The sequence below is a fragment of the Trichoderma camerunense genome, assembly GCF_050948025.1.
Source record: "Trichoderma camerunense strain CBS 138272 chromosome Unknown V8C40scaffold_3, whole genome shotgun sequence".
NCBI classification, from domain to species: domain Eukaryota; kingdom Fungi; phylum Ascomycota; class Sordariomycetes; order Hypocreales; family Hypocreaceae; genus Trichoderma; species Trichoderma camerunense.
In genome coordinates this window covers 696,718-721,248 of record NW_028145367.1, presented here as the reverse complement: position 1 = coordinate 721,248, position 24,531 = coordinate 696,718, and the positions used below count along the sequence as shown (strand labels likewise).

Here is a 24,531-nt window from a genome sequence, read left to right as displayed (position 1 = left end):
CGATATTCCGCAAAGGGCTGGATGCATTGGGAGGAGAAGGATACTGACGGGATTGGCCCAATTTGGCAATCTATCATTTTAACGAGAATTAATCGGTGCCTGGGTATCCGGAGATATAGGTATCGACTGGTGTTATTAGACACTACCTGGCAGTAATATATCCAGATCTAGGAGAATGCGGCGATAGCGGGAGCAGATATATGGATATCAGTGTACACCACCAGTGACGGTCGCAAGAGCTGCGATAATCACTTACGCAAGACTAACCAAGGTAGGCAATCCCATGAATGCTTCGTTACTCTCGTCTACTCCGCACAGGAACGTTTAAGAGTTGCCAGGGTATTAGACGACTACTCCCAAAAGGAAGAGAAGACGTCCCAAAGCCAAAGAAGATGAAGAAGGCCAATAGAAGCCACTAACGATGCGGAGCATAATTTGGGCAGGTCAACTTGGATGGAGGCCCGACCACGGAGGCCAGGAACTGAGTGCATGGGCTGGTAGCACAGCAGAAACAGCTTGCTGACTGACGTCTCGATGGGGAGTGTGTCCTGCATCTCGACGTTATTTTGATGCCGCATGCGGGGGTCCAAGGCATCTTTGAGCGCATGTGGCTGGCCCCCTAATGACATCACAGGGACCGTAAATCCGGGGCAAGGGGTGCCGTTTAATATCTTGAGTGTATGCGGCAGTATCCGTACGGGGTAAATTGCTACGTGCTTGCGTACCTAGATAACAGAGGCTTCCCCCCGTAGGTATGTTGCCCTTTGCGTTGACGATCCCAGATGCCGTCATCATGCACTCAAGAGACGTATCCGAAGCGCATGGTGCTAAGATAGGTTGAGAGGGGAGCCCAGAGGAAGGGTCTCCCGAGGCTACGAGTATGTACGTGGGTGCCCTGTGATGCATCGCCTCCGAGTCATACATGCATACACGTACATGTACACGGTCAGGCGCACACTGATCTCTGGTACAACTGCACTACTGACGACTAGCACCTTTGTGCGCATAAAGCCAAACCCGACAACGCTGAAGGAGCGCAGCTGTATGTAGCATCAGCCCACCATGTTCATGTTCAGCATCGTGACATGCGGTGGTAGCATTCGCGATCCGGGCACCATTCACAGGTCGAGGCAGCAGAGCAGGAAGCGGTTCGTGTGGGATTCATGAACAGGGAGGGGAGGCCGCACGGGCGTTCCCAGCATCCAACCGCCGCTGCCAGAAGCCGAATCAGCCTCTCTCTTGTAAGCAGTGCTTCAGCCCTGCCCAGCTGTGTAGGTTGTAAGCCGCCAAGCAGCATCGAGATGGCGGCTGTGATTGGAAGACCGACTCTTGCATGTTTCTTTAGCATACAACCACCACCGTGCTCTCGGTTCTGCCGTTGCCCGGAAATAGTCCAGCGTCTGCAGCGGAGCCAAGGGGGGAAATGCACGTCACTGGATGCGACTTCAGCTGCACTTTGCCAAGTCGGCACGAAAGAGACCAGACCCAATATTACGTCTGGCCAGTGAGTTCTTTGCCCTCGTTGCTGCGAGGGGTTTGAGTGACTGAATGAGCCTTTTGGACGCCACCACGAAAGGGGGGGAAGACAGACGCTTGGTATGCAGTTTGCCATCATCACAATTTTGCCGTTTGGATCGTGTCTTGTTCCATCCAGTGCCTGGCATTAATACACTGCACGAGCATCTACATATACACATACATATACTCGCAGGGGTTGTCTGGTAATACTACTCCGTACTATTGCCTCCAGCTGCTCGTACTAGCGTCTGCCTTAGCACCTATTCCGATCCCAGTTGTCAGATTCGCAGCTCAGATCACAGGCTGGCCGCGCCACGCCACACGACACTATGCCGACGACCTGAGCACATCACTGCCCTCCCTTGCCTCGCCTCGCTCCTACGCCGACGTCGTCCGTCTGTCTTGGTATATTTCCCTTCCATCTTCCATCTTCCTACACACGTGTGTGCTTGTGCCTGTAACTCGTGCTAAAGGTCCCGCGTAATAAGTTGAGTCAATGAATGGCAGTCATAATAAGCTGGCCATAGCGGGCGGCCTCGATCCGTCAAGTCTTTAAACTCTAAATCTATCGACAAGCCGCTTCTCTTCCTCCCCCTTTCTCACCTTCGACCCAACCAACATCTCCTGCGAAATCTCTGTCGACGTTCCTCAAGCTCCTTCGCCAACCAAATACGACATCTAATTTCCACGCAAGGATAACGCCGCTGCTCCAGCTCTCCACTCTGGGCCGTTTAATTCAACATCGGAACCCGGCCAAGAGAAAAGGAAAAAAACCCAACCAAGGGGAAGCGTACTCTACCTAACAGACGTTATTCGCAAGTTATACTACGGCCGGTACATCGAAACCTCCGACCTAGGGCGATATCGCTTTTTCCTTGTCTCACCGTTCAACTCTCCCTTCGACTGCTATACCTAATCTACTCACTCGCATGCCTCTCGACCGCTGGCCCGGCCTCCGTGCTCCCTGAGACGTACCGCCACAGCGCTATCACACCCCCCGACTCAGTGCCTTGCAGCCCTTGCAGCAGGGCCTGCAGGACGGGCCCGCGACCGTCCCAATCATGAAGGCGCAGACCTTCTTGCAGCTGCCACCCCAGCTTGTCGAGGACTCGGCTTCCAATAACGGCTCCTCCGTTGCCGGCGACTGCTTCGACGACGACTTCCTTTCTGATGCCGGCAGAGAATCGCCCTCCAATGCCGACTCGCTGGCCGAGGACTCTGACGATGAGGCTGTCGCAGTCAGCTCGGCGGATATGGCCCGGCTGCGGGCCATGAGCTATGACCGCTCGCGCGACCGTAGATGCGACTGCGACGAAGACGACGACAATTCACACAACACCAACGACAGCCGCGATCAAAGCCGGACTCGACCGCGAACCAGGCAACGCCCCCAACTCCGAATCCAAGACGTTGATCTCGCGCTGGATATGGGTGGCGACAACGGCGGCGATGGCGACGGCGCGTACCAACCTCTGGTCAGTATCCTGCCGCGAGGCACAAAGCCCGTCAGGCTGGTTGGCGAAGGCGCCGCCAACGCCGTCTTCGAGATCAAATTGCCCCCAGGCAGTCGCGTCGGTGCGCAGTTTCAAGGTACGTTAGGCCCGGAATCGCACAGCCAATTTACCCTGATGGCGATAGAAACCCCACAGCCCTGCATTGTCAGAGCATCGAGACACTCATTCGTCCACGCTAAGAATGTGGTTACACAAGCACCAATGCACAAACTACTGTTTGCTAACTCGTACCCTCTTCTCTCATAGGCAAACTCCTGAGGGTGGCCAAAGCACCAGTTCTTGGCCGCGCTCCAACTTCCTCCGACTATTATCTCCGCCAACAGGAATTCTTCATCCGTGAGATTCAGCCGCACCTAGGCGAACATGCCGTGTCCCAGGAGCTGGTGGTACTGCATAAATCCGGCATTGTGGATGACCTCAACGCCATGCTTCAGGATATGAACCACCAACGCAAGCCTAAATTCCAAGGCTCGTTCATTGGCCACGCTTCTTGGGGCTTTCTTGTGGAGGACATGCGACCCAATGGTGAGTACCTTAGTCACATGCTTACGTCCAAGTTGCTATACAGTAATGCGGCTCTTTCAACCTTCTGCGGCTACATACTAACAAGGCAATCAAAGGCGACGATGGCTCCATCCTTATCGAGTTCAAACCCAAGTGGCTGCTACAGTCACCCAGCGCCCCTAAAGGCGCCATTAGATGCAGGCAGTGTGCGTTGGAACTTCGCAACTATCTGAAAACGCCCGGCTCTAAATCTCCACGCCCTGAGAGGCGGCCCTGCCCGATTGCGCTTGCAAATCCCGACTGTCCTCAGCAAGTCGCGTCACCTTTCCGAATAGCTCCGCAACTCTCTGCCCTGCAGGATGACGCACGCGTCCAGGCTATTCTCGACAAAATCATCCACCACAAGGCAATCCAGAAGTTGAGGGAATGCCAGAAGAGCCTCGATCACGTAGGGCCGCTGCTACCTCCTACTAACTTGGATTTCGTCGTCGCCATGACCTTGCGCGACTGTACGTGCTTTGCACTTGTTCCATCGAACGACGACGAGGAAATCAAACTTCGTTTTGGTGACTTTGACTTTAAAGACCCTGAAAAGAAGTTCAACCACTGGCGCGGAACAGAGCAAGACCTCATTGAAGGTGGCTTCTATACCGCTGACTGGGTTGTTTGCGGCGATACATATTATCATCCGCCGTCACTGTGCTCGTTGGAGTGGTCGGGGAAGCCTCGGGTGGGAGATGCAGTCATTCTTCTCATGGAAGATAATACTACGAAACATAATAAGCTCTCGAGCTACCAAAAGAATGGTTCTCCTTCTTTTGCGAAGACGGGGAAAACGGTATACAGGCATACAGCGGATCTTGCGGCGCTACACAAGGGCCTGGAGCCCTTTAAACGAGAGATGGGAGGCGCACAATCGGATTCTATTTACAACAACCCCTTGAGGTGCGATCCTAGACGAGGATAAAGAATCTGGCACTATGGAATTATAATCGGTCTGGGTCTTTTTTGGCGGGCGAATAGCTTTTGCCCTTTCTCTTTCTCTTTTTCTTCCTTTTTTTCTTCCTCTTTTTCTTCCTCTTTTTCTTCCTCTTTTTCTTCCTCTTATTCTTCTCTTTGTCTTTTGTCCAAAATCGGCATTGGAACTTTTCTAAAAGGGGCGTCAAAAGGCTACTAAGGTAGGAGGAAATGCATCACTGGCGGACGCAGCGAAATGGGTTATGGGAAGCGCTGGGATAAAGCTGCAAGGAATACAGAACGGCGGCGATTTGGGCTTACTGGGTTTTTATAAAATACCACTATTCTCCGTATATATATTTCTTTCAGTTGTATTTTACGATAGATTAGATGGCTTCGTATTCTTTTTAAATGAATTGCCTAGAAGATCTATATAGCTACTATTCAGTAGCCCCTCGATCGCGTAGAGTTCAAGTGACGGAATAGAACCCGGATGTTTCTCTAGAATTTGTTGCTATAGCTATTCCTCTAATATCTGGTAACTTACACTAACTACATAGCTTTAGATTAGCAAACTCGGGCTGTTGAATGCCACACCCATAAATTAAATATCATACACGCCCCATGATAACGCCTTTGCAATGACCAGTGAACACAGTGATTAGATGTCAGATATCGTAAAACTCAATAAACTTCCTGATGCAAGGCCGGCCACCAGGCACAGGCCCATGAATCCACCAGTAGCCTCTCGCTCGTTGTCTTCAACCCACTCGCCCGAAGCAATCATAAAGCTCGATCCAACCCATCCATTGGTCAAGCCAAAGACAAGCTGAACGATGAAGAGATAGAAGAAGTCGCTCGGGATGATGGCCCCGCGGCCGTTGATGTTGCAAAGGAGGTAGAGCGGGAGAAGCGCGATTCGGGCCACGGCCAGCGCGAAGAGCAGGACCGGCCTGTGGGAAAGTGAAAAGGGCAAAAAGGTGGCGATGCGGCCCAGGAGATCGCCAATGTTCCAAAAGAGGAAGCCGACGGGGATGAAGACGGCAGGCTGGAAGAGGATCCCGCCGTCCTTGTGCACGGAAAGGATCTTGACGGTGAAGACGGGGAAGAACATGGTGACGGCGAAGACGAGGGCCACGCCGAAAGCGAGCCAGCGGAGCTTCTTGAGGAGGTGCAGCAGGGAGACGACTTTGCGGGTGGCGCGCTCGGCCTCTTCGATGCTGGCCATGGAGGAGGCGAGGTGCTCTGTGAGGCGGTCGGCTACTAGGCGGTTGTGTCGGCGGACCAAGGGGATGATGGCCACGAGGGTCACCAAGGAGATGACGACGGCGGCGAGGAAGTAGTAGAAGGCGGAGGACTGTCCGGCGCCCTCGCCTGCGGCCGCGTTTTCTTTGCTGGGAGGGAAGAGAAGTACGGAGACGACCTGCGCGATGGAAGGCAGAACTCCGGCCACGCCCTGGCCGACCATGAGAGCTTGCATATACTCGGATCGGCCAAAGCCAGCGGCGAAAGCGAACGCGCCGTTTTGCATCAGGCCCGCGGCCCAAGAGGTACATGCCACCATGGTGAGCACAAAGCCCAGGTACTGGCGCGGCGAGGCATCGAGGAAGACGGCCGTGGAGCCCGTGAGGAAGCTGAAGATGACGGTGTTGATGACGAGGGCGAGGTTGATGCGGAAGGGGTACGAGGCGGAGTGCTGGATGTGGGAGAGGATGAGGGCGGAGACGAGGTTCGTGAGGGTCGAGACGGTGAGGATGGTGGACTGGAAGTTTGCTTCTATCCAGGAGTCGCCGGCGAAGCGGGATGCGAAGTACGGGGCGGCGGCGAGGAACATGTTCCTGTTGAGAGAAGAATGACATTAGTTTTTGGTCTTTTTGGGGCATGTACACTTAGATTTAGAGGGAGACGGTGTGTTTTTGTGCGTACCAGGCCCAGAGCATGGCCATGCCCAGGAAGCAAAAGATGGCATATTCGATCCACGAAAAGGGCACATCGTGGCTGTCCTGGTCCAGGCCTCCCAGCAGCGCCGAATCTTCATCTGAGGCTGCTGCGTGATCCTCCACATCCGCTAATGACTGGTATTCTGGTCTCGAAGCCATTTTCTCTATCAGATTCCGCTGGCTCCGAGTAGGAGTGTGTTTCGATTAAAGCCTTGGTGATGTTGCCCTCCGCTGGGGGGAGGTTGTTATCGGAGGAATTGGCGTCACTCGGCGTTTGGCGTTAATCTTTCGTATCAAGTAGGTTTGCCGCTGAACGTTTTACAATCTCCGATGCCTTCGGGTCTCGGTATGAAAAGAACGAGAAGGGACTTTGGTGTATCCCTCACGCCTGTCTATCCAGGCATTGGCGGGTCGGTCGCGTGAGCAAGAGCAAGAGCGGAACTCGTGACGTTGATAAAAGGAGCTGGACGGTTTCGAGGCGTTGACGTCGGAACAAAGCATGGATGTAAGCTGGGCGGCCGCTAAAGACGGAGTTGGTCAGGCGGAGTTTACCGCTGAGGCTACAGGGCGCTTTAGCGTCGATGCAGCCTGGGGTAGCAGGTACCCGTCGTTACAGTACATAAGACGCCAGGCGTGTTTGGTGGGTTTCTGAGATTGTGACATCAATTATTTGAGTGGAATTCTTTGTGCTTCTCCAGTGATAACTAGGTACTGTTTATCAGTTCATGTACATGACAAGGATTTTGTTACAAAAGCACCGATCCGGTTATTTGGCACATGGTCAAGAAATGTCATCCATCTAGATATCAAAGTGACAGCATATTGTCTAAAACATCTACGCCACCGTGGGACGAGGCTTGGGCTTGTCATACAGCTCTAGTCGCTTCATCAATACATGGAAGTAGTGTACCTAATATCGTCACACAGTCCAGTAATAATTCAATACACACTTGAAGAAATATTGACAACATTCTTCTCTCCCACGAGGATGATTGGCTCTGTATGGGCATAGGTGAAAGTGAATCAAAGAGCCCAGCTGGAAGCCTCCACGTGATGGGTACCCGATGCAATGCATGTTTGTCGTGCATGGTTGCCACATGCAAAACACAGGTCAATATCTGATGAGTTCACGTTGCAAAGATTCTGGGTACCATTCACAGCAATAATATAACCAACGAAGAGCCTCAAGTCCGACTCGTGCCCGTGCTAAACGTCGAGCGGCCACTCAACTCAGAAGTGATACACAATAACAAGCTCAGATATGGCAATACCAAGGGAAATTATATCAAATCAAAGGGCCTGCTAACTAGGTACTATGTCTCATTAAGCCGCCTTCCAATTTTTCAGACACGCAACATCGTAAAAGGTGAAAATATCAAACATGAACGTAAATAAAAAGGAACAAATGCGAGTGCAGAACAGGTAACGACGTTCACCACTGCCACCGTCCAAGATTCCAGGAATCAGACTCCCAAACGCCATGCCTCACGGTCCCTCATCAGAGGATACCATTGGTGTCTCTCAGAGGGCTACCCCTATCCGAGAACAATATCCACCTGATCTCGTACTTGTGCATTCCAAGCCTTGAGCAGGATATGCCCAATGCCCCTCCTGTAGCAGACACTGCCAATTCTCTCAATCCACAGCACATTCACAAAATCCAGTATGCCGTCTGCATCTTTATTCTCTTCGAATTTCTCCGGTGTGAAGATAAAGGAGCCCTTGCGCTCCATCCCTGTGCTAATGGCAATGAACTCGAGTTTTTCGCCTCCGTCGTGGTTGGACGTCTGCACGCCGATCCACGCGTCGTGGGCTCGAAATTCACCGATCCATTTTCCAGACTTGCTCCAAATGTTTCCAATGGCAAGCTGAGGATTCGAGTGATCCTTGGGTGCCATAGTATCGGCAAGATCGACATCAAAGAGCCCAGCAGCCGTTCTGAAAGACAGGAGCGGACCCGGGAAAGTCTGCTCGGCGGTTGTTGGCGCGTGTTGTCCATCCTTTGGGGGGTCCACCACTGGCACAGGATACTTGAAAATTGTCTCACGGTCGCTATCGTGTTTGAAAGCCGACCCGCTCCTTGACCAACCTCGGGGCAGCGGTGTCCCAGCATTTTTACGAGAGCGGAGATCTCGAAACCGCAACCCAGTGTTGTTCACGGGAACTGTGGAAGCCCTGTCTGTAAGATTCCAACTGATGGTGGGCTTTATCCTGAAAGTTTGCATTGATTGAAATCGTTTAGGATTGGATCCTACTTTTGCCGGACTAGTCTCTTCGACGTAATCAGCTGCAGCTCTCCATAGCACCAGGTCAACAGGAACACCGTCAAACCACCAGCCCATCCAAGACCATGACGGAAGAAAAGGGGCTCGCGGTGGTGCCCTCCGTCGTATTGATGCCTGTGGGCGCCAGAGTAGAGCGACGTCAAGGAACATGAGCGGCATGCCATACATGAAGCCGTCTGAAAATGTGCGCGAGAGCATGGAAGTGATGCCCGAGAATGCTCTCAAAGTGTCCTCGACGTGAGTCACCCTCCTTGCGCTATAGTCGGCTGCGATACGAGCGTACTCGTCCAGGTCAGGCCATGGAGTATGTTGGTAGCCAAGAATGGCAGAAGAAAGGCGGTTGATACATTCATGCCGATTACTGCCTCGCAGCTTTGGCATGATATTCAAGGAGCTTTTTTGCCAAAGCTCGCAGTGGCATTCCCATGTCACGGCATCTTGAAAGAAGAAAACGGTACGGCGCGAATAGAGATGCTCTTGCAGGGTCCATCCGCGGGTGTTCCATTTGGATTGCCGCAGCAATTCGTTGTGATCCTTGGTGCTACCACCAGCCTTTGAGTCGCGCGGGCGCTTTGGACTGATGGGGAGAAGGCCGGTATAGAGGTCTCCATAAGCTGCGGCGATTGTGAGGTATGCATTTGCAAAGATGTAAGGCATGTGCCGAATGTGGTTGTCCTTGTCCACATCATCGTCTTGAACAACGCATAGCTGATCGACCCACAGGTAGCGGAAGCCCAGCTTTCTTGCCAGATACATGGCATCGAGGATGGTCTCGGGAATGTCCACCTCTGGGAGCTCTGACTGAAGGGCTTCGATATTAGACTTGAGCAACCGCACAACGGCGTTGGGGCCTCCTCGACGCGGATTCAGTGGACCCCAGACATAGCTCAAGGCGAGATAGCGATCTGTCGGCTTGGCCTTGACCAAGCATCGCTCAACAGAGTCGACAAGGTAGACGGGACGCCAAGTGGTTGTGTCAGCGTCATCGCCGCCGCAGTGGTAGTTATGCTGGCCATTGCATGTATCCAACCACGATTTGATGCGCATCATGGGCGACGATTTGTCGGCGACGGATGAGCGCCTCCTTTCAGGGGGTGGCGGCTCATTTTTAGTTCTCTCTCGATTGTCCCTGTTGTCCCTGTTGTCCCTGTTCTCTCTATTCTCTTTGTTTTGCGCACGCACTTGGTTAAGGGAACCCAGCAGACGGCCTGCGATGCTTAGGCGTCTCGCGGGTGCTGGTGCTGGCGCTGACGCATGTCCATGATGTGGTTCTGGATGCGAGGCAGGGGGAGGCGCATGAGACTGAGTACGGGCATGAGTGCGAGCACGAGGAGGAGGAGGAGCTGGCGGTGGCGACTCGCTGCCGGACGAGGACCAGTCGCTCTCGGATTCTTCAGGCTCTCCTCGCATTGTTTATGGTGTTTGACGGTACAGGTATGGAGTCTTGTACTAAGCTGGTGGCTTGCGATTCCGCTAATTTTGAGTGTTTACAGGACTGATGGATGAACTGCGCAACCGCTGAGATGCGTTGAAGTGAGGTGAAACGAAGTGAAACGAAATGCTAGCAAAGCAACCTTGCGCCAGAGACGCAGGCCGTCATGGCCGTAAGAGAAAGAAAGAGCGAGGCGAGATGACGTTGGGTGGTTGTCGGAAGACGATCCTTGGGCCTAAGGCGCTATAATATGGATGGGATGGGATGTTGTGCTACCAGGAGCACTCGCATCAATCAGGCTGGGCTGTGAGGCGACGCGTTGCTGCAGCACCTGTTAGCACTAAAAGCCCAAGGCCCTCGTACTGACTGCATTGAGTTTGAAGTGGTGCCCCTCCATGGATCCGTGAAATTGATTGATGATGGATCCTCTGCACCCATGACGTTGAGCGGTTATTGGCTAGGTAGCTTGGTTGCTTCAACTTGGGAGACTTACCCTGTACGGCATGTGGAGTAGTGAGTCGAATGGATTTTTAACGTTGTATGCTGCCTCCATTTAAAGATGAACATATGTACGTCTTGTTTGTTTTGTAGAGTTAGTATTCACACGAAGCAGTTTCACTTGTACTGATCAATACGTGGACGTGTTTTTCAAGGTGCAGATGTTTGGTCAGAGTTGCTAGTGGCTTGATAACAGGGGCCAGGAAGTCAAAATTAGCCGAGCCTCAGCCCAGGTACCAGATGAGAGAGTGTGCTTCGTGTTCCACATGATCGGGTTAGAGCATCAAACTTTCTTTCTTCACGATGCGCACCTTGAAAAAACAAATAAACAAATCAAATCAATATCCTCAATATGTCTATAAAGCGTAGAATAGCTGCCATTTTCAACGTCAAGATACCACTCCGCACAGCCAACACTACCTAGGCAATAGACAATTAAGCGGGGGACAGAAAACCGAGCCTGAGAAGATTACGAACACACGCGCCTCAAATAATACGCCTATAAATCTCAACTCTTCAAGTATCTGCTGCTATACCTATATTTCTCTAGTATCTACTATTATATTTATACTTCTCTCGTAGCTATTATTACTAATATTTATATTCATTTACTACTAGGTACCTAGTATGATATCTATACAGCTGAATGTATGTACTTATTCATTTTGCAGCCTCGCTCTTTCTTACCTCCGCTTGATAATGTCTTACTCTTCTCCGCATTCTTCTTCAGCACCGGCTAGCCTCGCTAGTGCTCAGCGGCGTGGGGAAAGAACACCTGCTGTGGGGCTTCTACAGCCATCCTTCCTCGACTTCAGTCTTCTTGTTGGCTTCCATACTTGGATTCATCAAACAACAGACGACTAACACATCAAACCGCCTATCCACACCCTCATATAATTTCCTCTTCCATCGCTTCATAACATATGACGCATTTAAGGGGATGATCCACTTTATCCATCTCGGCCACGCTGCGCTTGCCTTTATTGCTTCATAATGGCTACCAACTCTGCCCAGAAGCGTGTCAAAACAGGTAAAATCCAAACCTCGCCGTCTTGATTTGCTTTAAACCCTCTTTCTAACACTGTGGCACAGGATGGTATGATATATTATCCCAGCAGACCCAACAGCATAATAACTTGCTGGCCCTTGGATATTACCCTCACTGACTGGTTAAACCGGGGGCAGCCTAACATGCAGGAAACGTCACGTTAAATGTATGTAGGCTAATGCAAGACAGTCCCAACACCGTTATTAGCCATGACGATCCCTTTACTCTCTCTTCGTTATTGAACTTATCATCTTCTTTCCCCCCTTTACTAGCTTTATGCGTTTCTTTACGTCTTAGACACTCCCAGGCTGACTCTACCAAAGGCGATGAACGTAGACCAGAGTGCAAGCGCTGCGAGATAGCTGGCCGGCCATGTTCCTTTCCAAGGGCAGCTAGCCCTGACAACTTTAACGAGGTTGCTTTGGTAGAAAATGAATATTTCGACTTTCCAGAGGATCACGTCTGGGTCAAGATTCCGTCTTCTTGTAAGTTTAACCGTCCCATACATCTCGGGTGTCTGGGCTGGGCTAATATGACCACTCAAGTGCGATTTGCCCATCACGTACGAAGAAAATCGCGTAGAATCAGCCGAGCTCTTAACAAAATAGAAGACGATGCAGATTCAGTTCTTATTAACCCATCAGGTGAGAGAGATTCACTACAAATATTACTTGGTTCCCTGTACTTACAACGACAAGACGACCCACCAAACTCCCCGAGACCAGCATCTCAGTTTTCTAGCCAGACAGAACTGGAACCTGGATTCCTCCATATATCCCTTCCACCGGTTTCGCATTTTCTTTTTGAAGATATTTCGGATAGCCAAACTACAAGTACTCCTATTGGGAGCCTGGCAGAAGCTCTGAATTCAACACTGCCCATATATCTTCCACAGCTCCGAGGGCCTTTGAGAGATGCGGACCAAGCGCGTCTGCTGACGGTCTACACGGAGCACTTAAGCGGATGGGTGGGCTCATTTCCTACGATATACGTTTGTAGTATGGCCATTGATACTTGATATATAGTTGGCATTGAACGATCCGAGACACCACTTCTCAGCATCCGTACCTCAGCTGGCCATGAAATGCCCCATGCTCCTTGACGCAATCTTCGCATTCTCGGCGCGATATTTGAGTCGCTCCGACCGAAAGATCAGCCCTCTCATGGCAGATGAATATCATTATAGTTGTGTTTGCCGGCTTATTGCCGCATTGAAAGATATTGCGTGTGCGTCCGAGAGTGCGTTGGCGCTGTCAACGGTCATTCTACGCATGCATGAGATGCTGAGCGATCGCAATGCCGAGGTCGATCTGCAGCGTCATTTGAGAGGTTCTCTATCTCTTTTCAGTTATAATGCAAATAAATTTGGCCCAGGAAGCCTCAAGCACACTGCATTCTGGACATATGTCCGCCAGGAGATCCTAACCGCTCTTCGCGGCTGCTCCCCGACCAATATTGACACGTCGGATAGAACGTATTACGTCGTTTTTGACGGAGATACGGACGATGATTGGACTAATAACATCATTTGGCTCACAGCACGAGTCATCAACTACTACTTTGATTCGTCCGTTTCCACAGCAACTTCTGTCCATCAAGAGATGCTGGTCACTCTTGTGGACAACTGGAAGGAGAGGCTCCCTGATACCTTTAATCCGCTTTCCGTGGTTATGGATGATCATCCTTTTCCGGCGATCACATACACATGCATTTGGCACAGTAAGTCACTTTTACTTCCTCTCTACCTTGATCTGGAAAATGTCATCTAACTCTTGAGCTCTCTGCTAGATGTGGCAATGCAATTCTTCCATCTTTGCAAAGTCATTTTTACCACTTCCAATCAGTCTAGTGAAACGAACCCGGAGAGTGTGGATACCGTGAGTTTGTACTTGCACACCATTCTTTCCACCGCCCTTAGCTGACATTCATTTCTAGGCAGAAGCTGTCAAGCATACTATTCAGATCTGTGGAATTGTTCGTGGACTGTTTTCATATAAAGAGTGTCGATACCCTGGGGCTCTGGTGAATACTGCGGAAATATTGGCATATTGTGAGTAGAGTGGCGGGTCGCTTAATTTCGTTCACAGAATAATGAAGGCTTCTAGAACCATGACACGCAAACAGACATCAGCTAATCAGACTAATAGGTGGCCGTACACTAAGAGATGTTAAATCCCAGTCGTACCTACTTAGCCTACTTCATCGCATCGAAGCTGAGACGACATGGGATGTAACCCAGACAGTTGAGAAGCTAAGGGAGACATGGAGTGAGGTTCTCAACTGACTGAGTGCTTATATCCTGTAAACGTGAGTTTTTTTTTTTTTGTATCTACTTTATCAAGAACATTGAAGAAACCTCTCTCTAACTCATATAGATAGATACACGCAATATAGATACCCCCTGGATGCAACTGGTTGATACTCGAGTCGCTCCAACCAAGATATAGGCCAACTCATCAAGCCTCCTATCCGCACCCTCATCTGATCCCCTCTTCCAGCGCTTTTTATCTCGGCCACGCTGCGTTAGATTATAGATATTTCAGCATCCCTTTTAGCTAACTAAACATTCATTAGCATCTTCCTTTCCAGGATTGACCACAAATCAGTGGATCCATCTGGCCGTAGATTCAATGGATCGTCCAAGGAGTTGTCCAATTCATCCTCAATCTGCCGCCCAATACCACTTACTTGCAGGATTTCGCCAATTCGGTAATGCGTCTTCAAGAAGTCTTTATCAGGTAGAGGCAGTTGATGATCGTGGGATATGAATTGAACATACTCCTGGTCTAGTGGGATGACTGCGGGAAGACCTAAGCCATCAAGTGGGCGAATATGGTATGTATCGTCCTAGATTAATGAATGAGATTAGTTTATGCTCGGAACAATATAATTTGTCGATAATAGAAACATACTTCGTCCATAGGCCATAATCCGATTGAGTACTGTCCAAATGCTGCGTGAATGGAGTTATCCATAATCATTACATTCCCAGGCTGATTGACAGAGCTGGTATTGATTTTGCCTCTTAGAGCAGGAAAGTATCTGTGGAGCGCCGTCCAAATAATCGCTTTATTCCGCGTCTCAGCGGCGCTGTTCTCATCGAAGTCACTAAGTGCGAATGGGAGAATGTGGGCGCATTGAGTTATGGTTAGCCGCTTGCCCGCCGGCAGAATGACGCCTCCATTTTTAACGGATGACCAGTCGTAGTGGCCTGAGATGCAGCAACGAAAGCCGTCCCGCTTAAGGCAGTCTCTTTTAAGCCTTGTTTGATTCCGTACAGATGGTTCAATCTCAGTCATGGCCAAATCAATTTGTTCTAATTGTAGTGGGTTGCTTGGCGCAGTGACTGGCTGTTTGCCGCCTGATAGCTTCACTGCGAAAACGTTAGTTAGCCACTTCAAGAAAAAGCATTTGATTATGGCCTTACTTGGTTTCAGGATTGCGTCGACAAGGTGGTCCCGTAGCATACGTAGATTCTCGCTGGTGATTATATCGCTTATTAAAGCTGTCTGGCCCTGTTTCGGCAGCTTCTCAAGAAAAAGTCGAAGCACTGGAGCTGTATCATCACTTGGAGAAACACGCTGGTAATCTTCAACCAAAGTTTTGGCTCTCTGGCGAGCGGTTTCATATGCATTTGGATCCGAGAGAGCTGAGGATAATTCTTCGGATAATCGCGCTGGATTCTCCGTTATGAGAGCTAGTGCCTGGAGAGGGTTGGTCCAGACATATGGGGGTGCCATTTTGGATGCTTGTGGATGGAGATGATGTTTTTGCAGGGATTGTGTGGGAAGAGAGGGGTAGCCTGAACTACCTAACCATGAGTGGATTTGGAGGGCACCACTATAGCGTAGGCTTATCCATAAGTTAACCGCCACGATGAAACCCTCTCTCTAACTCAGATAGATAGATACACGCAACATAGATACCCCCTGAATGCATCTGATTTTATTACATCAACACAAGTTTCGATTTCGGAGCCACAGAACCGTAGTGCTGCTCCACCACTTTGACATTCTCAAGATTAGCTTTTGCGCCGACGACTGCAGTAACAGTCACAATCTGCTCTTCCCCCGGGACAAGATCCAAGGCATTGTCGCTAAAGAGGTAACTATCCGCAACGTTTGGATCGAGACTGTCAATCATCAGTTCTACGCCTTTAGCCACACCATTCTTGACCGAGACAGCAAGCTCGAAAGATCCAGCTGAGCCACTAACGTCTTTTTTCGTGACGGTAACTTCTGCAGCGGAAAAATCGAGATGCCTCAACGGCTGTGGGAAGTTGACATAGCGGGCCAGCACATCTCCATTCTTGCTGAGCTTCGTAGCGGCGACTACGAACTCTTGCTTGACCCCCCATTCCTTTTCCTCAAACTTTACTTTTTGCAGTTCTGTTGAGCGATTTGGTGGTAGAGTCACTTGTTCAGATTTGGAAGCGAGTAATTCGCCATCCAAGACGGAATAGAAGGCTACCGTCATGGTCAACTTGGCCTCGGAGGTGGTGCAGTTGCTAGCCCAAACGTCTGCTGAGGTAACGCGTTCCACGTACACACGAGTGAACTCATCGGCAGGGTGTTCTACAGTCGTCCTTGCGCATCCAACAATGATGGGCGCATAATCTCTTTTGGCAACAAAGTAAGCCAGCTTAGGACGAAGGAATGCATCGGCCAGAGACCAGCTAGCGGCCGGGAAACAGTCGTTGAGCTGCCAGATCAGGCTGCCAGCGCACTCCTCCTGCCCGGGACCCTTCCAGAGGCGCCTGAAAGGTCGAAGCGAGTAGTCGGTTGCCTCAGCCTGGTTGAGCTGAGTAGCATATACGTATGCCGGAAGGGAGGCGAGTTCGTACTTTTGGTTGTCAATCAAGTACATTGACAGTGTGCGCTGATCTTCCGGTGCGCAGAACCAGTTGTCAAAAGTACGAGACTGGGGGTGTCTTTCGGCAGGATCCGTTATGAGCTGGCGGACGCTGTGAACAGACGGGGACGACTTCATGCCAAACTCGCTCACAAAGCGGCCGGTGAGTTTCTCGTAATCCTGGTACGGGTAGCGCGGCTGATCTGCCATCCAAACTCTCCAAGAATGAATGTCGCCAACTGTTGGGTCATTGCTGTATGTGCCGCCCCAGGGAGAGGAGTTGTGGTAAGGGATGCGAGGGACCAGTTCGGCACAGATATCGGGGAGCATCTTGTCGTAATACCATCGCGCCGCCCAGTTTGTCTTGAGCCAGTTGTCTGGGTTTTTGTCGTTGATGTCGTATTCGAGATGATGCAGTTCGGCAAACATGTGGTCCTCGTTGTTTCCACACCATAAGACGATGGACGGGTGGTGTCGCAGTCGCTTGAGGTTGTAAATGGCTTCCTCACGGATGGTGTTGGTCATAAAGTCGGAGACAGGGTAGACACCGCACCCGAGCTGAAAGTCATGCCAGATGAGAATTCCGAGCTCGTCGCAAATCTCATAGAACGAGTCGTCTTCGTAAAGGCCTCCTCCCCACACGCGGATCATGTTCTGGTTGCCATGGAGAGCCAGCTCGATCCACTGACGATAGCGTTTCTCATTGATCCTCGGCAAGAAGGTATCGCCAGGCACCCAGTTAGCACCACGGCAGTAGATGGGGATCTGGTTGACCTGGAAGAAGAAGGTCGTTCCTGGAGCTCCATTCTCGAGAGGCCGCTGCACCAGACGCAAATGGCGGATGCCGACTTTGCGGACGACCTTTTGGTTACCCAGAACAGCTGTGACCGTGTATAGCGGCTGTTCTCCATAACCGACTGGATGCCACAGTTTGGGGCTTGTGAGCTTCACTTTGCCGTTCCCGTGGCCGGTGAAAACGTTTTCACCATCTGGGTTGGCGATGGTGACTCGGACCGCATCCTTGTTGTCATCGTGGCCCTGCAGCTCTGACGTGATAGTCAATGTCGCCTCATCTAGCGAGTCTGCAACATCGATATCAATGTTTAAGTCGGCGATGCGAGTTACAAATGACTCAAGATAAATTGGTCGCCAAGGACCACAGGTTAGCAATGTCGGTGCCCTGTTAATCATCATGGTCAGTCATAGAATATTGAGCGCCATCATATAAAGCTAAACACTGTGAAAACTCACCAATCCCATCCAAAATGGCATCCGATTTTGCGGACGTTCATGCGGCAGGAATCGCCATTCCAGAACAGATTCTTGTAGCCCTGCGCCTTTTCCAGGCGTTTGCCCTCCAAGAACGCAGAGTCGAAGAGAAGCTCAAGGGTGTTTTCTTCACCTGCCGGCTTTAATGCCTCTGTGACATCGACGCGATATTGGAGGAACATATTGGCGGTGTTGGCTATTTCTTTGCCGTTTAGACTGATCTTGGCATATGTATCGAGACCATCGAAAACCATGGTATGAGATACCTTGCCAGTGCTTGATGGAGCTTGCGGCGAGGTGAATGACGTCCTGTAGAGCCATTGTTTCTCGCCAACCCATTGAATCAGCTCGCTGTTTCTGTCTTTGGGCGGATCTGGGATGAGGTCGTGATGTAGGAGGTCGAGATGGATGACGGTGGGAAACTGGGCAACAGGTCTGAAGTCGGAGTCTGGCTTGTCTGCTTGCTTGAAAGTCCAGCCATCATGGACGTCTGTCCGTAGATACGTGGCCATTGTTTATGTTGAAATAGAGTATGTAGGATTCTTTGAGAAAAAGTCGAGGTATGCAGGATCAACGACCAGGGCCTGACAGCTAAGCTGATATAAGAAGAGCTCCAGCTGCAGTTTATTTGCTCGTTTTCCAGGAACCGCAGTGCTTATCTTACACCTCTTCCTCCAGGAAGGCAAAACTAACAACACATGAGAGAGGCGCAATGCGATCTCGGATGTCTTCTTCCCCACGCTGGACAACCATTCACGATGCTTCATGTGAACATGAGATCAGAAGCTCCCCCGCATCATCCACATTTCTGATGGGTCTTACCATGTGCTACCCCGCGAGTTTCTCGAGATGCTTATCATATTGGGAAGGGATTCTAATACGACGATGTTTCTTAAAGGCTGTCAGTCCTCGCTTGCTGGACGGTTTGGGAAAATAGCCGAGTTGGCGATGGACGAAACACCGGCAATTCAACTCCACACTTTTACACTAACTCATGTCTCCAGACAAAAGCAGCCATAGTCGCCCGCATAACCGGCTAAAGCACCTTCAACATCTCCACTTGGCCAGCATTCCCCAGGTTATTCCACATTTCAAGCGTGAGTTTCCCCAGATTCTGCTGGAACACGATGACATTTGAAAGTTGACTTGCTGCGATGGTAGCCCGGGGTAAACGTTTAAAAGGCCAATGGACGATATTTGTAGTGCTTATATCAAGGAACCGTCGCCAGCCACGACGCTAGACATCAATGAAGCTTGTTAGAACGAATATACCCGGACTAGAGCTTGTTGTTGGCTTTGTCATTTCGGCATTAAGGTACCATCTCAACCTGGAGTATACGCTGCCGATCCCCTCAAGCCACGGCGACAAAGTCCGGTGCCGGGGGTCGGTTCATGGCTATTGTAGTCGATTTCAAGGCACGAGGTTCCCCCACTTGCTGTCCTGGACTAAGAGCCGGCTGCTTTCCAAGCTGAAGACATTGTCGATAGCTCCAAGTCGTGAGAGTCATGAGAAGCCTTAGAGTGTTAGTGGCTTGATGGGCAGAGAAGGGGATGCTTCCCCTCCTTTTCCTTGCGTGATCGTCTTATGCTTCCCTCGTGTGTATATATAGACCCCCCCGTTCGTGAATGCGGAGATGCAGCCGATATGCATGAGCCCTCATCTCGTCACAACCGCTGTCGATCACCTGCCTTCTCAACCCACAGCTGATGAGAACGAAGCCGTCGTGACTTGAAGATGAAGTTCGCCAACCCGCTCAAGTCGTCGGCTCCGCCGTCCACCACCTTCAGGCTCGCCAACAAAGAGTTCCCAAAGGTGACTTGGTGGCGTGAGCCAGGTCTCCGCCATCTGTACTTCTTGCTCCTCGTGCCGCTCATGACGTCCATGGTCAACGGCTACGATGGCTCCATGATGAACGCTCTGCAGACGAGCGGGCAGTGGCAGGACTATTTTCACCATCCTCGTGGCTCGTTGCTGGCGTTTTACAACCTTGCCTTTGCGCTTGGGCAGTTGATTGCTGTGATTCCGTTTCCGTTTCCCGCTACGATTGCTGATAAGTTGGGGAGACGGTGGGGAGTTGTGATTGGAAGTATTATTGCTATTATTGGAGTGGCTGTTCAGAGTGCTAGTATTAATGGTGAGTAGCCCTTTTCCTTTTACCTATAGACCGTGTGGTTGACCCCGTGGTTGTTGTGATATACAGTCGGCATGTTTGTTGCGGGAAGATTTATTGTTGGCTTCGGCGTCATGATTGACCACGGGAGTGCACCTCTCATGGTGACTGAACTGGCTCATACCCAGCATCGAGCCACAATTACAGCGATTTACAACTCGACGTGGTACTTTGGATCCATTGTTGCTGCATGGGTGACCTTTGGGTATGTACTATCTCTTATTTACGTAGCTTGAGCATTCAAGTGTTGGGAGGCTCAGAGCTGACCGAAACAGCACCATCAACATCAACAGTGAATGGGCCTGGCGTATTCCCTCCATTATCCAGGCTTTCCCTGCCATTGTGCAGATTATGTTTATTTGGTTCCTACCTGAGGTGAGTATCCCAATTCTGTATCTCTTACCCTTAAGCTCTCCGTCTGATACAATGAAACCAGAGCCCTCGTTTCCTCATTGCAAAGGACCGCCATGAAGAAGCCCTCGATGTCCTCGTTAAGTTCCACGGCAACGGCGAGCGCACCGACTTCGTGGAGACCTCCTTCACCGAAATCAAGGAAACGCTAGCCCTAGAGCGAGAATTTTCTTCCAAGAGCGGCTGGCTCGACCTCATCAGCACCCCAGGCAACCGCAAGCGCACCCTCATCTGCTACCTGCAGGGCTTCTTCTCGCAGTGGTGCGGCAACGGCTTGGTCTCGTACTATCTGGTGCCCGTGCTGGAGACGATTGGCATCACCAAGAATGCCGAGCAGGCGGGTCTGAATGGCGGCCTGCAGATCTGGAACTTTATTGTTGCCATCTGGGCGGCGTTTAATATTGACCGGTTTGGACGCAGGAAGATGGTTCTAGGAAGCACGGGGTCGATGATCGTGTGTTTTGTGCTGTGGACGATTCTTTCGGCGCGGTATAACATTACGGGGGATGGGGCTGATGCAAAAGGCGTCATTGTCATGATCTTTTTGTTTTACACGGCATTCAACTGTGGATGGTGAGTCTGAGTGTTATGTTGTGTCTACACTGGATTCGATGCTAATGATGAGAGTTGTTTAGGCAAGGGCTGGTGTTGGCGTATCCCATTGAGATTCTGCCATATGAGATTCGCGCCAAGGGTCTCAACGTTACGTTTTTCGGTGTCAGCTCATCATGTAAGTGCACCTATTCAATACTCATATCTTGCAAGATATTGTTGACTGATTTGTTGTACCAGTGCTCAACCAGTACATTAACCCCGTCGGCATCGAATCTCAGGGGTGGAGATTCTACATTGTGAGTTTCGATATTACAACTGTTGTTCTACGCCAAATCTGACCATGACCAATGTAGTTTTACGATGTGTTCCTCTGCGTTATATTTGTCGTCGTGTACTTTCTCTGGGTGGAAACAAAGGTATGATCTCACGCAACTCTTGCTCGTGTTCAATATACTGATCTTGGTCTTTTCTTTAGAACACCCCTTTGGAAGAGATTGCCAAGTTCTTTGACGGCGAGGAAGCCAAAGTGGGCGGCGGTGCCTCAACCAGCACTTCAGCCGCGGTGCTTTCTCAGATGAGGGCCAAGAATGCGGATTTTGATGAAGAAGTGACACATGTCGAGACGCATGAGGCTTGAGGGAACGGATGGTGGTCTTTGTTCTTTTAGTTGACAGATAGTTGTGAAGAGGTGATTCTTGAAGCTTTCAACTTGCACCGAATGAGTGAGTTACGCCAGAGAGTAAATTGGAACCAAAAAATATTACAAGTGAGAAGAAGCAAAAAATGCGTCATCCGGAACTCGAATCCGGGCCTCAACTTTTCGATTTGAAATGGAAGAGTTGAATCCTAACCCCTAGACCAATGACGCGCTTCAGGTGGAAACGTTCGTCGGAAACGAAGACCCACTGATGAATCTCGAAGGTGAGATTTAGGCTATATAAGGGTATTAGGTATTAGCATTGTATTACCGTAGAGTAGAGAGGGAGATGACCGTTACAATTGAACATTGAAACCACTTATGTCCAGGCTTCTTTCAACAATATTCATCTTCTATCTTCAGCAGGTTTACCTCATAACAACTCCATATCTAATCAGTCCCATCACAGCACCGAGGAGTATCGCCAGCGGCGCCGAGAGACCAAAATATCTGCCTCCGACATAAGCTGTCGCTGTCACAACCACCCACCACGGATCATCGCCCAAGCTTTTCCCTGCCTGGAAACCCTCATCTACATACCCAACCTGCCAAATCCGATACACAGCCGTGTAGATTAAACCGACAGCGGCTGCATTGATCCCTCTGACCCCAGATTTGACCCATGGCTTGCTTCGCAACACCTTCCAGACGCCCATTGTGCCATGAATCAGGACTATCCCGGGTAAGAAGATGCCCAGATACGCAACAATTGCTCCTAAGATGGCGGGTTGCCCGATCCCAATAGCGGTGAGGCCTCCTAGGAATACAGCAAAATTGAAGTTTGGCCCTGGAAATGCTTGTATGATGGCAAGCCCAATAAGAAAGTCGCGAGGACTGACCCATCCCTCTGCTACGACGTATTCCCTCAGCAGCGGAATTACAACAGGCCCGCCGCCAAAAATGATGGTTCCGGCGAGATAGAGGTTAGCAAAGAGCTTATATAGGATAGGAGTGTTATGCAAGACTCCGCGAAGGACCATCACGACGATAAAGGTGAGAAAGAAGGCTGTGATGACAGCAGTTCCTGTTCTCCACGAGAAATTTAGCTGATACTCGTGCGGTATGGTGCGCGACTCGGGTTCGTCTCCAGAGGTAAGTACATGTTCTTGAGGCGTGGCGGTAGAGTTGTTGAAGTCCATGCGACTATCTCTCTCAATTGCATCGTTTTCTACTTCCATCGATGAAGGGCTCGCTCGTGTGAAGATACTTTTAACAGCTCGCCAGAGACGATGAAGCCAACGGTAGTCGTGGGTAACAGCAGCGAATCCGGAAGCGAACATAAGGACTGGAAAGTACCAAAGCGCATTATACAACATTCCAGCAGAACCAGTAAGAAAGACGAGAATCCTGGTCAGCTTGTCTGTAATTGCTTGGTTTGATAGCTCAATGGCTGCCAAGGCGACAATTCCAACAGTTGCAGCGTTCAGCCCAGAGAGCAGAGCGTAAACTTCGCGAGGTAAAGTATTCCCTATTTCAGAGACGCCGATGGAGAGGCCAAACATGCCCAGAGCTCCGGGCAAACTGCGCAGCCATTGATGTTACTCTCGGCCGCTGCATGGTTATACGTACGAAAGTTTAGGCTTACCTCCAAATGAAGAACGCAAGCAGAGCTCCAAGCAAGCCGTTGTTAATTAAATTAACACAGTAAAGCATCTTTGTGCTCGCTGGACCTGATAGAGCTTGCGAGACGCTGAAGAGCTCCTGGTACTATCGGACGGCTTTTATTAGTCTGCTGAATGGGTAGGGTTGTCTCTACTTGCGCGTACCATCTGCTCATCGATCCAATTGAGCTTCAACACAAACTTGTCATGAAACTGCTTCGAGGTCAGACTACTACAGCAATTTGGTTATCGTTTTGGCATACATACAATTTTGAAATGGACCGGTGGACCGCCAAACGCGGTTATGCCGAGATGCCAGTTGTTCCGAATTGTCGGCCATGCTTGAATGAAGCATTTCTGGAGCTTCTGCTCCCAGTAGCTGATGGACATTGTTCACCGTCTGTTTCTGGTTCCCTGATGTATTGTTTAGATTATCAATTATGAGAATGCGGAACATCGCTCGACGGACCGAGTCATCGTGTCTAAGGCAGCTGTTAGACTTATGTGGGGTGCGGCACGCCATACACCATGTTGTTAACGCCATCCAAATATATTCATCAGTCTTGTTTAAATAAAGCCAATTATTACTTCCCGGCTATTCAAGACTAAACCCCATATGCTGTGGTAGCTGTCCGGGGTAGGATGTGAGAACATCAATCCATGAGGACGGGCATCAAATTGTCCCGGATGTACTCCATAGGCAAACCATTAAGGTCGACTGGGATTTGGCGGCTTGACCAGTGCCAAACTTATGAAAATGCAGCATAACTGGGCGACCGGCGAGTTAGGCTATGTTCCTCTGAGTTAATATCGCATCCATTGTCAATTTTTTTTGTTCTGGTTCCAAGTCAGCATATGGGAGCTGGAAGAATACTGGTGGACCCTAGTAGGTCTTGGCTGACTCCCTAACATAGATGTTGTTGTAACTTCAGACTCCTCGCTGTCAGGTCCCTGAAATGGTCCTGGTATAATCATTGTTTTTATTCACATTCATGCAGTTGGACCACTATGGGAGAAGGCAAATTGTGTTTTCAACCTTTACAATTTATCCACCAGTGTACTCCGTACTCTGTACAAGTACTGAAATGCTACTAAAACCGATCTCAGTCAGGTTTATGGTGAAGCGCGTGGTGACATATACCAGAATAGACACCTAGAATTTAATTGGGAATGGCATTTCAATATCGAATATTTAAAATATGCCTATCAGATACGGAAAAGTCGCCTTCTTCCACAAAAGTGGCTTTGTATAGAGTTTTTCGTCTGAAGATAGCAGGATA

At 50.1% G+C, this 24,531-nt stretch overlaps 8 protein-coding genes and 1 non-coding gene across 9 annotated transcripts; 3 read left to right on the top strand and 6 right to left on the bottom strand.

Annotated features, from left to right (window-relative positions):
* Positions 1 to 1,924: 1,924 nt before the first annotated feature.
* Positions 1,925 to 4,922, top strand: V8C40DRAFT_235220 (inositol-pentakisphosphate 2-kinase-domain-containing protein). The gene is made up of 4 exons (XM_083213811.1): positions 1,925 to 3,108; positions 3,279 to 3,557; positions 3,653 to 4,613; positions 4,638 to 4,922. Exons 1-3 carry the CDS (start codon positions 2,580 to 2,582, stop codon positions 4,501 to 4,503), a joined length of 1,659 nt encoding a protein of 552 aa, XP_083076899.1. The 5' UTR covers positions 1,925 to 2,579; the 3' UTR covers positions 4,504 to 4,613; positions 4,638 to 4,922.
* On the bottom strand, positions 4,895 to 6,903 carry V8C40DRAFT_235217 (nucleoside transmembrane transporter FUN26). The gene is made up of 2 exons (XM_083213810.1): positions 6,420 to 6,903; positions 4,895 to 6,331 (listed from the first exon to the last, which is right to left on the bottom strand). The coding sequence occupies exons 1-2, from the start codon at positions 6,590 to 6,592 to the stop codon at positions 5,155 to 5,157; spliced, it is 1,350 nt and encodes a 449-aa protein (XP_083076898.1). The 5' UTR covers positions 6,593 to 6,903; the 3' UTR covers positions 4,895 to 5,154.
* Positions 6,904 to 7,614: 711 nt separating this feature from the next.
* V8C40DRAFT_235215 (heterokaryon incompatibility protein-domain-containing protein) lies at positions 7,615 to 10,783 on the bottom strand. The gene is made up of 2 exons (XM_083213809.1): positions 10,644 to 10,783; positions 7,615 to 10,578 (listed from the first exon to the last, which is right to left on the bottom strand). The coding sequence occupies exon 2, from the start codon at positions 10,126 to 10,128 to the stop codon at positions 7,969 to 7,971; it is 2,160 nt and encodes a 719-aa protein (XP_083076897.1). The 5' UTR covers positions 10,129 to 10,578; positions 10,644 to 10,783; the 3' UTR covers positions 7,615 to 7,968.
* Positions 10,784 to 11,149: 366 nt separating this feature from the next.
* On the top strand, positions 11,150 to 14,575 carry V8C40DRAFT_235210 (Zn(II)2Cys6 transcription factor). The gene is made up of 11 exons (XM_083213808.1): positions 11,150 to 11,266; positions 11,320 to 11,697; positions 11,834 to 11,862; positions 12,020 to 12,181; positions 12,242 to 12,340; positions 12,395 to 12,663; positions 12,722 to 13,415; positions 13,485 to 13,573; positions 13,632 to 13,746; positions 13,844 to 14,003; positions 14,076 to 14,575. Exons 2-10 carry the CDS (start codon positions 11,642 to 11,644, stop codon positions 13,978 to 13,980), a joined length of 1,650 nt encoding a protein of 549 aa, XP_083076896.1. The 5' UTR covers positions 11,150 to 11,266; positions 11,320 to 11,641; the 3' UTR covers positions 13,981 to 14,003; positions 14,076 to 14,575.
* V8C40DRAFT_235208 (HNH endonuclease signature motif containing protein) lies at positions 13,994 to 15,482 on the bottom strand. Its single transcript, XM_083213807.1, has 4 exons — positions 15,124 to 15,482; positions 14,609 to 15,069; positions 14,385 to 14,543; positions 13,994 to 14,255 (listed from the first exon to the last, which is right to left on the bottom strand). Exons 1-4 carry the CDS (start codon positions 15,434 to 15,436, stop codon positions 14,220 to 14,222), a joined length of 969 nt encoding a protein of 322 aa, XP_083076895.1. The 5' UTR covers positions 15,437 to 15,482; the 3' UTR covers positions 13,994 to 14,219.
* A 162-nt stretch (positions 15,483 to 15,644) lies between these two features.
* V8C40DRAFT_272935 (beta-mannosidase) lies at positions 15,645 to 18,328 on the bottom strand (the record flags this gene model as incomplete). The annotated part of the gene is made up of 2 exons (XM_083220412.1): positions 15,645 to 17,727; positions 17,799 to 18,328. 2 exons carry the CDS (start codon positions 18,326 to 18,328, stop codon positions 15,645 to 15,647), a joined length of 2,613 nt encoding a protein of 870 aa, XP_083076894.1.
* A 1,223-nt stretch (positions 18,329 to 19,551) lies between these two features.
* V8C40DRAFT_272934 (general substrate transporter) lies at positions 19,552 to 21,590 on the top strand (the record flags this gene model as incomplete). Its single annotated transcript, XM_083220411.1, has 8 exons — positions 19,552 to 19,951; positions 20,018 to 20,192; positions 20,263 to 20,362; positions 20,424 to 20,971; positions 21,034 to 21,128; positions 21,191 to 21,249; positions 21,307 to 21,369; positions 21,429 to 21,590. The coding sequence occupies 8 exons, from the start codon at positions 19,552 to 19,554 to the stop codon at positions 21,588 to 21,590; spliced, it is 1,602 nt and encodes a 533-aa protein (XP_083076893.1).
* A 147-nt stretch (positions 21,591 to 21,737) lies between these two features.
* On the bottom strand, positions 21,738 to 21,821 carry V8C40DRAFT_t47. Its single transcript has one exon. It is a non-coding gene; the product is annotated as a tRNA-Gly (tRNA).
* Positions 21,822 to 21,994: 173 nt separating this feature from the next.
* On the bottom strand, positions 21,995 to 24,235 carry V8C40DRAFT_235198 (chromate transporter-domain-containing protein). Its single transcript, XM_083213806.1, has 5 exons — positions 23,721 to 24,235; positions 23,519 to 23,665; positions 23,417 to 23,464; positions 23,236 to 23,357; positions 21,995 to 23,171 (listed from the first exon to the last, which is right to left on the bottom strand). Exons 2-5 carry the CDS (start codon positions 23,639 to 23,641, stop codon positions 22,019 to 22,021), a joined length of 1,446 nt encoding a protein of 481 aa, XP_083076892.1. The 5' UTR covers positions 23,642 to 23,665; positions 23,721 to 24,235; the 3' UTR covers positions 21,995 to 22,018.
* Between the last annotated feature and the right edge of the window lie 296 nt (positions 24,236 to 24,531).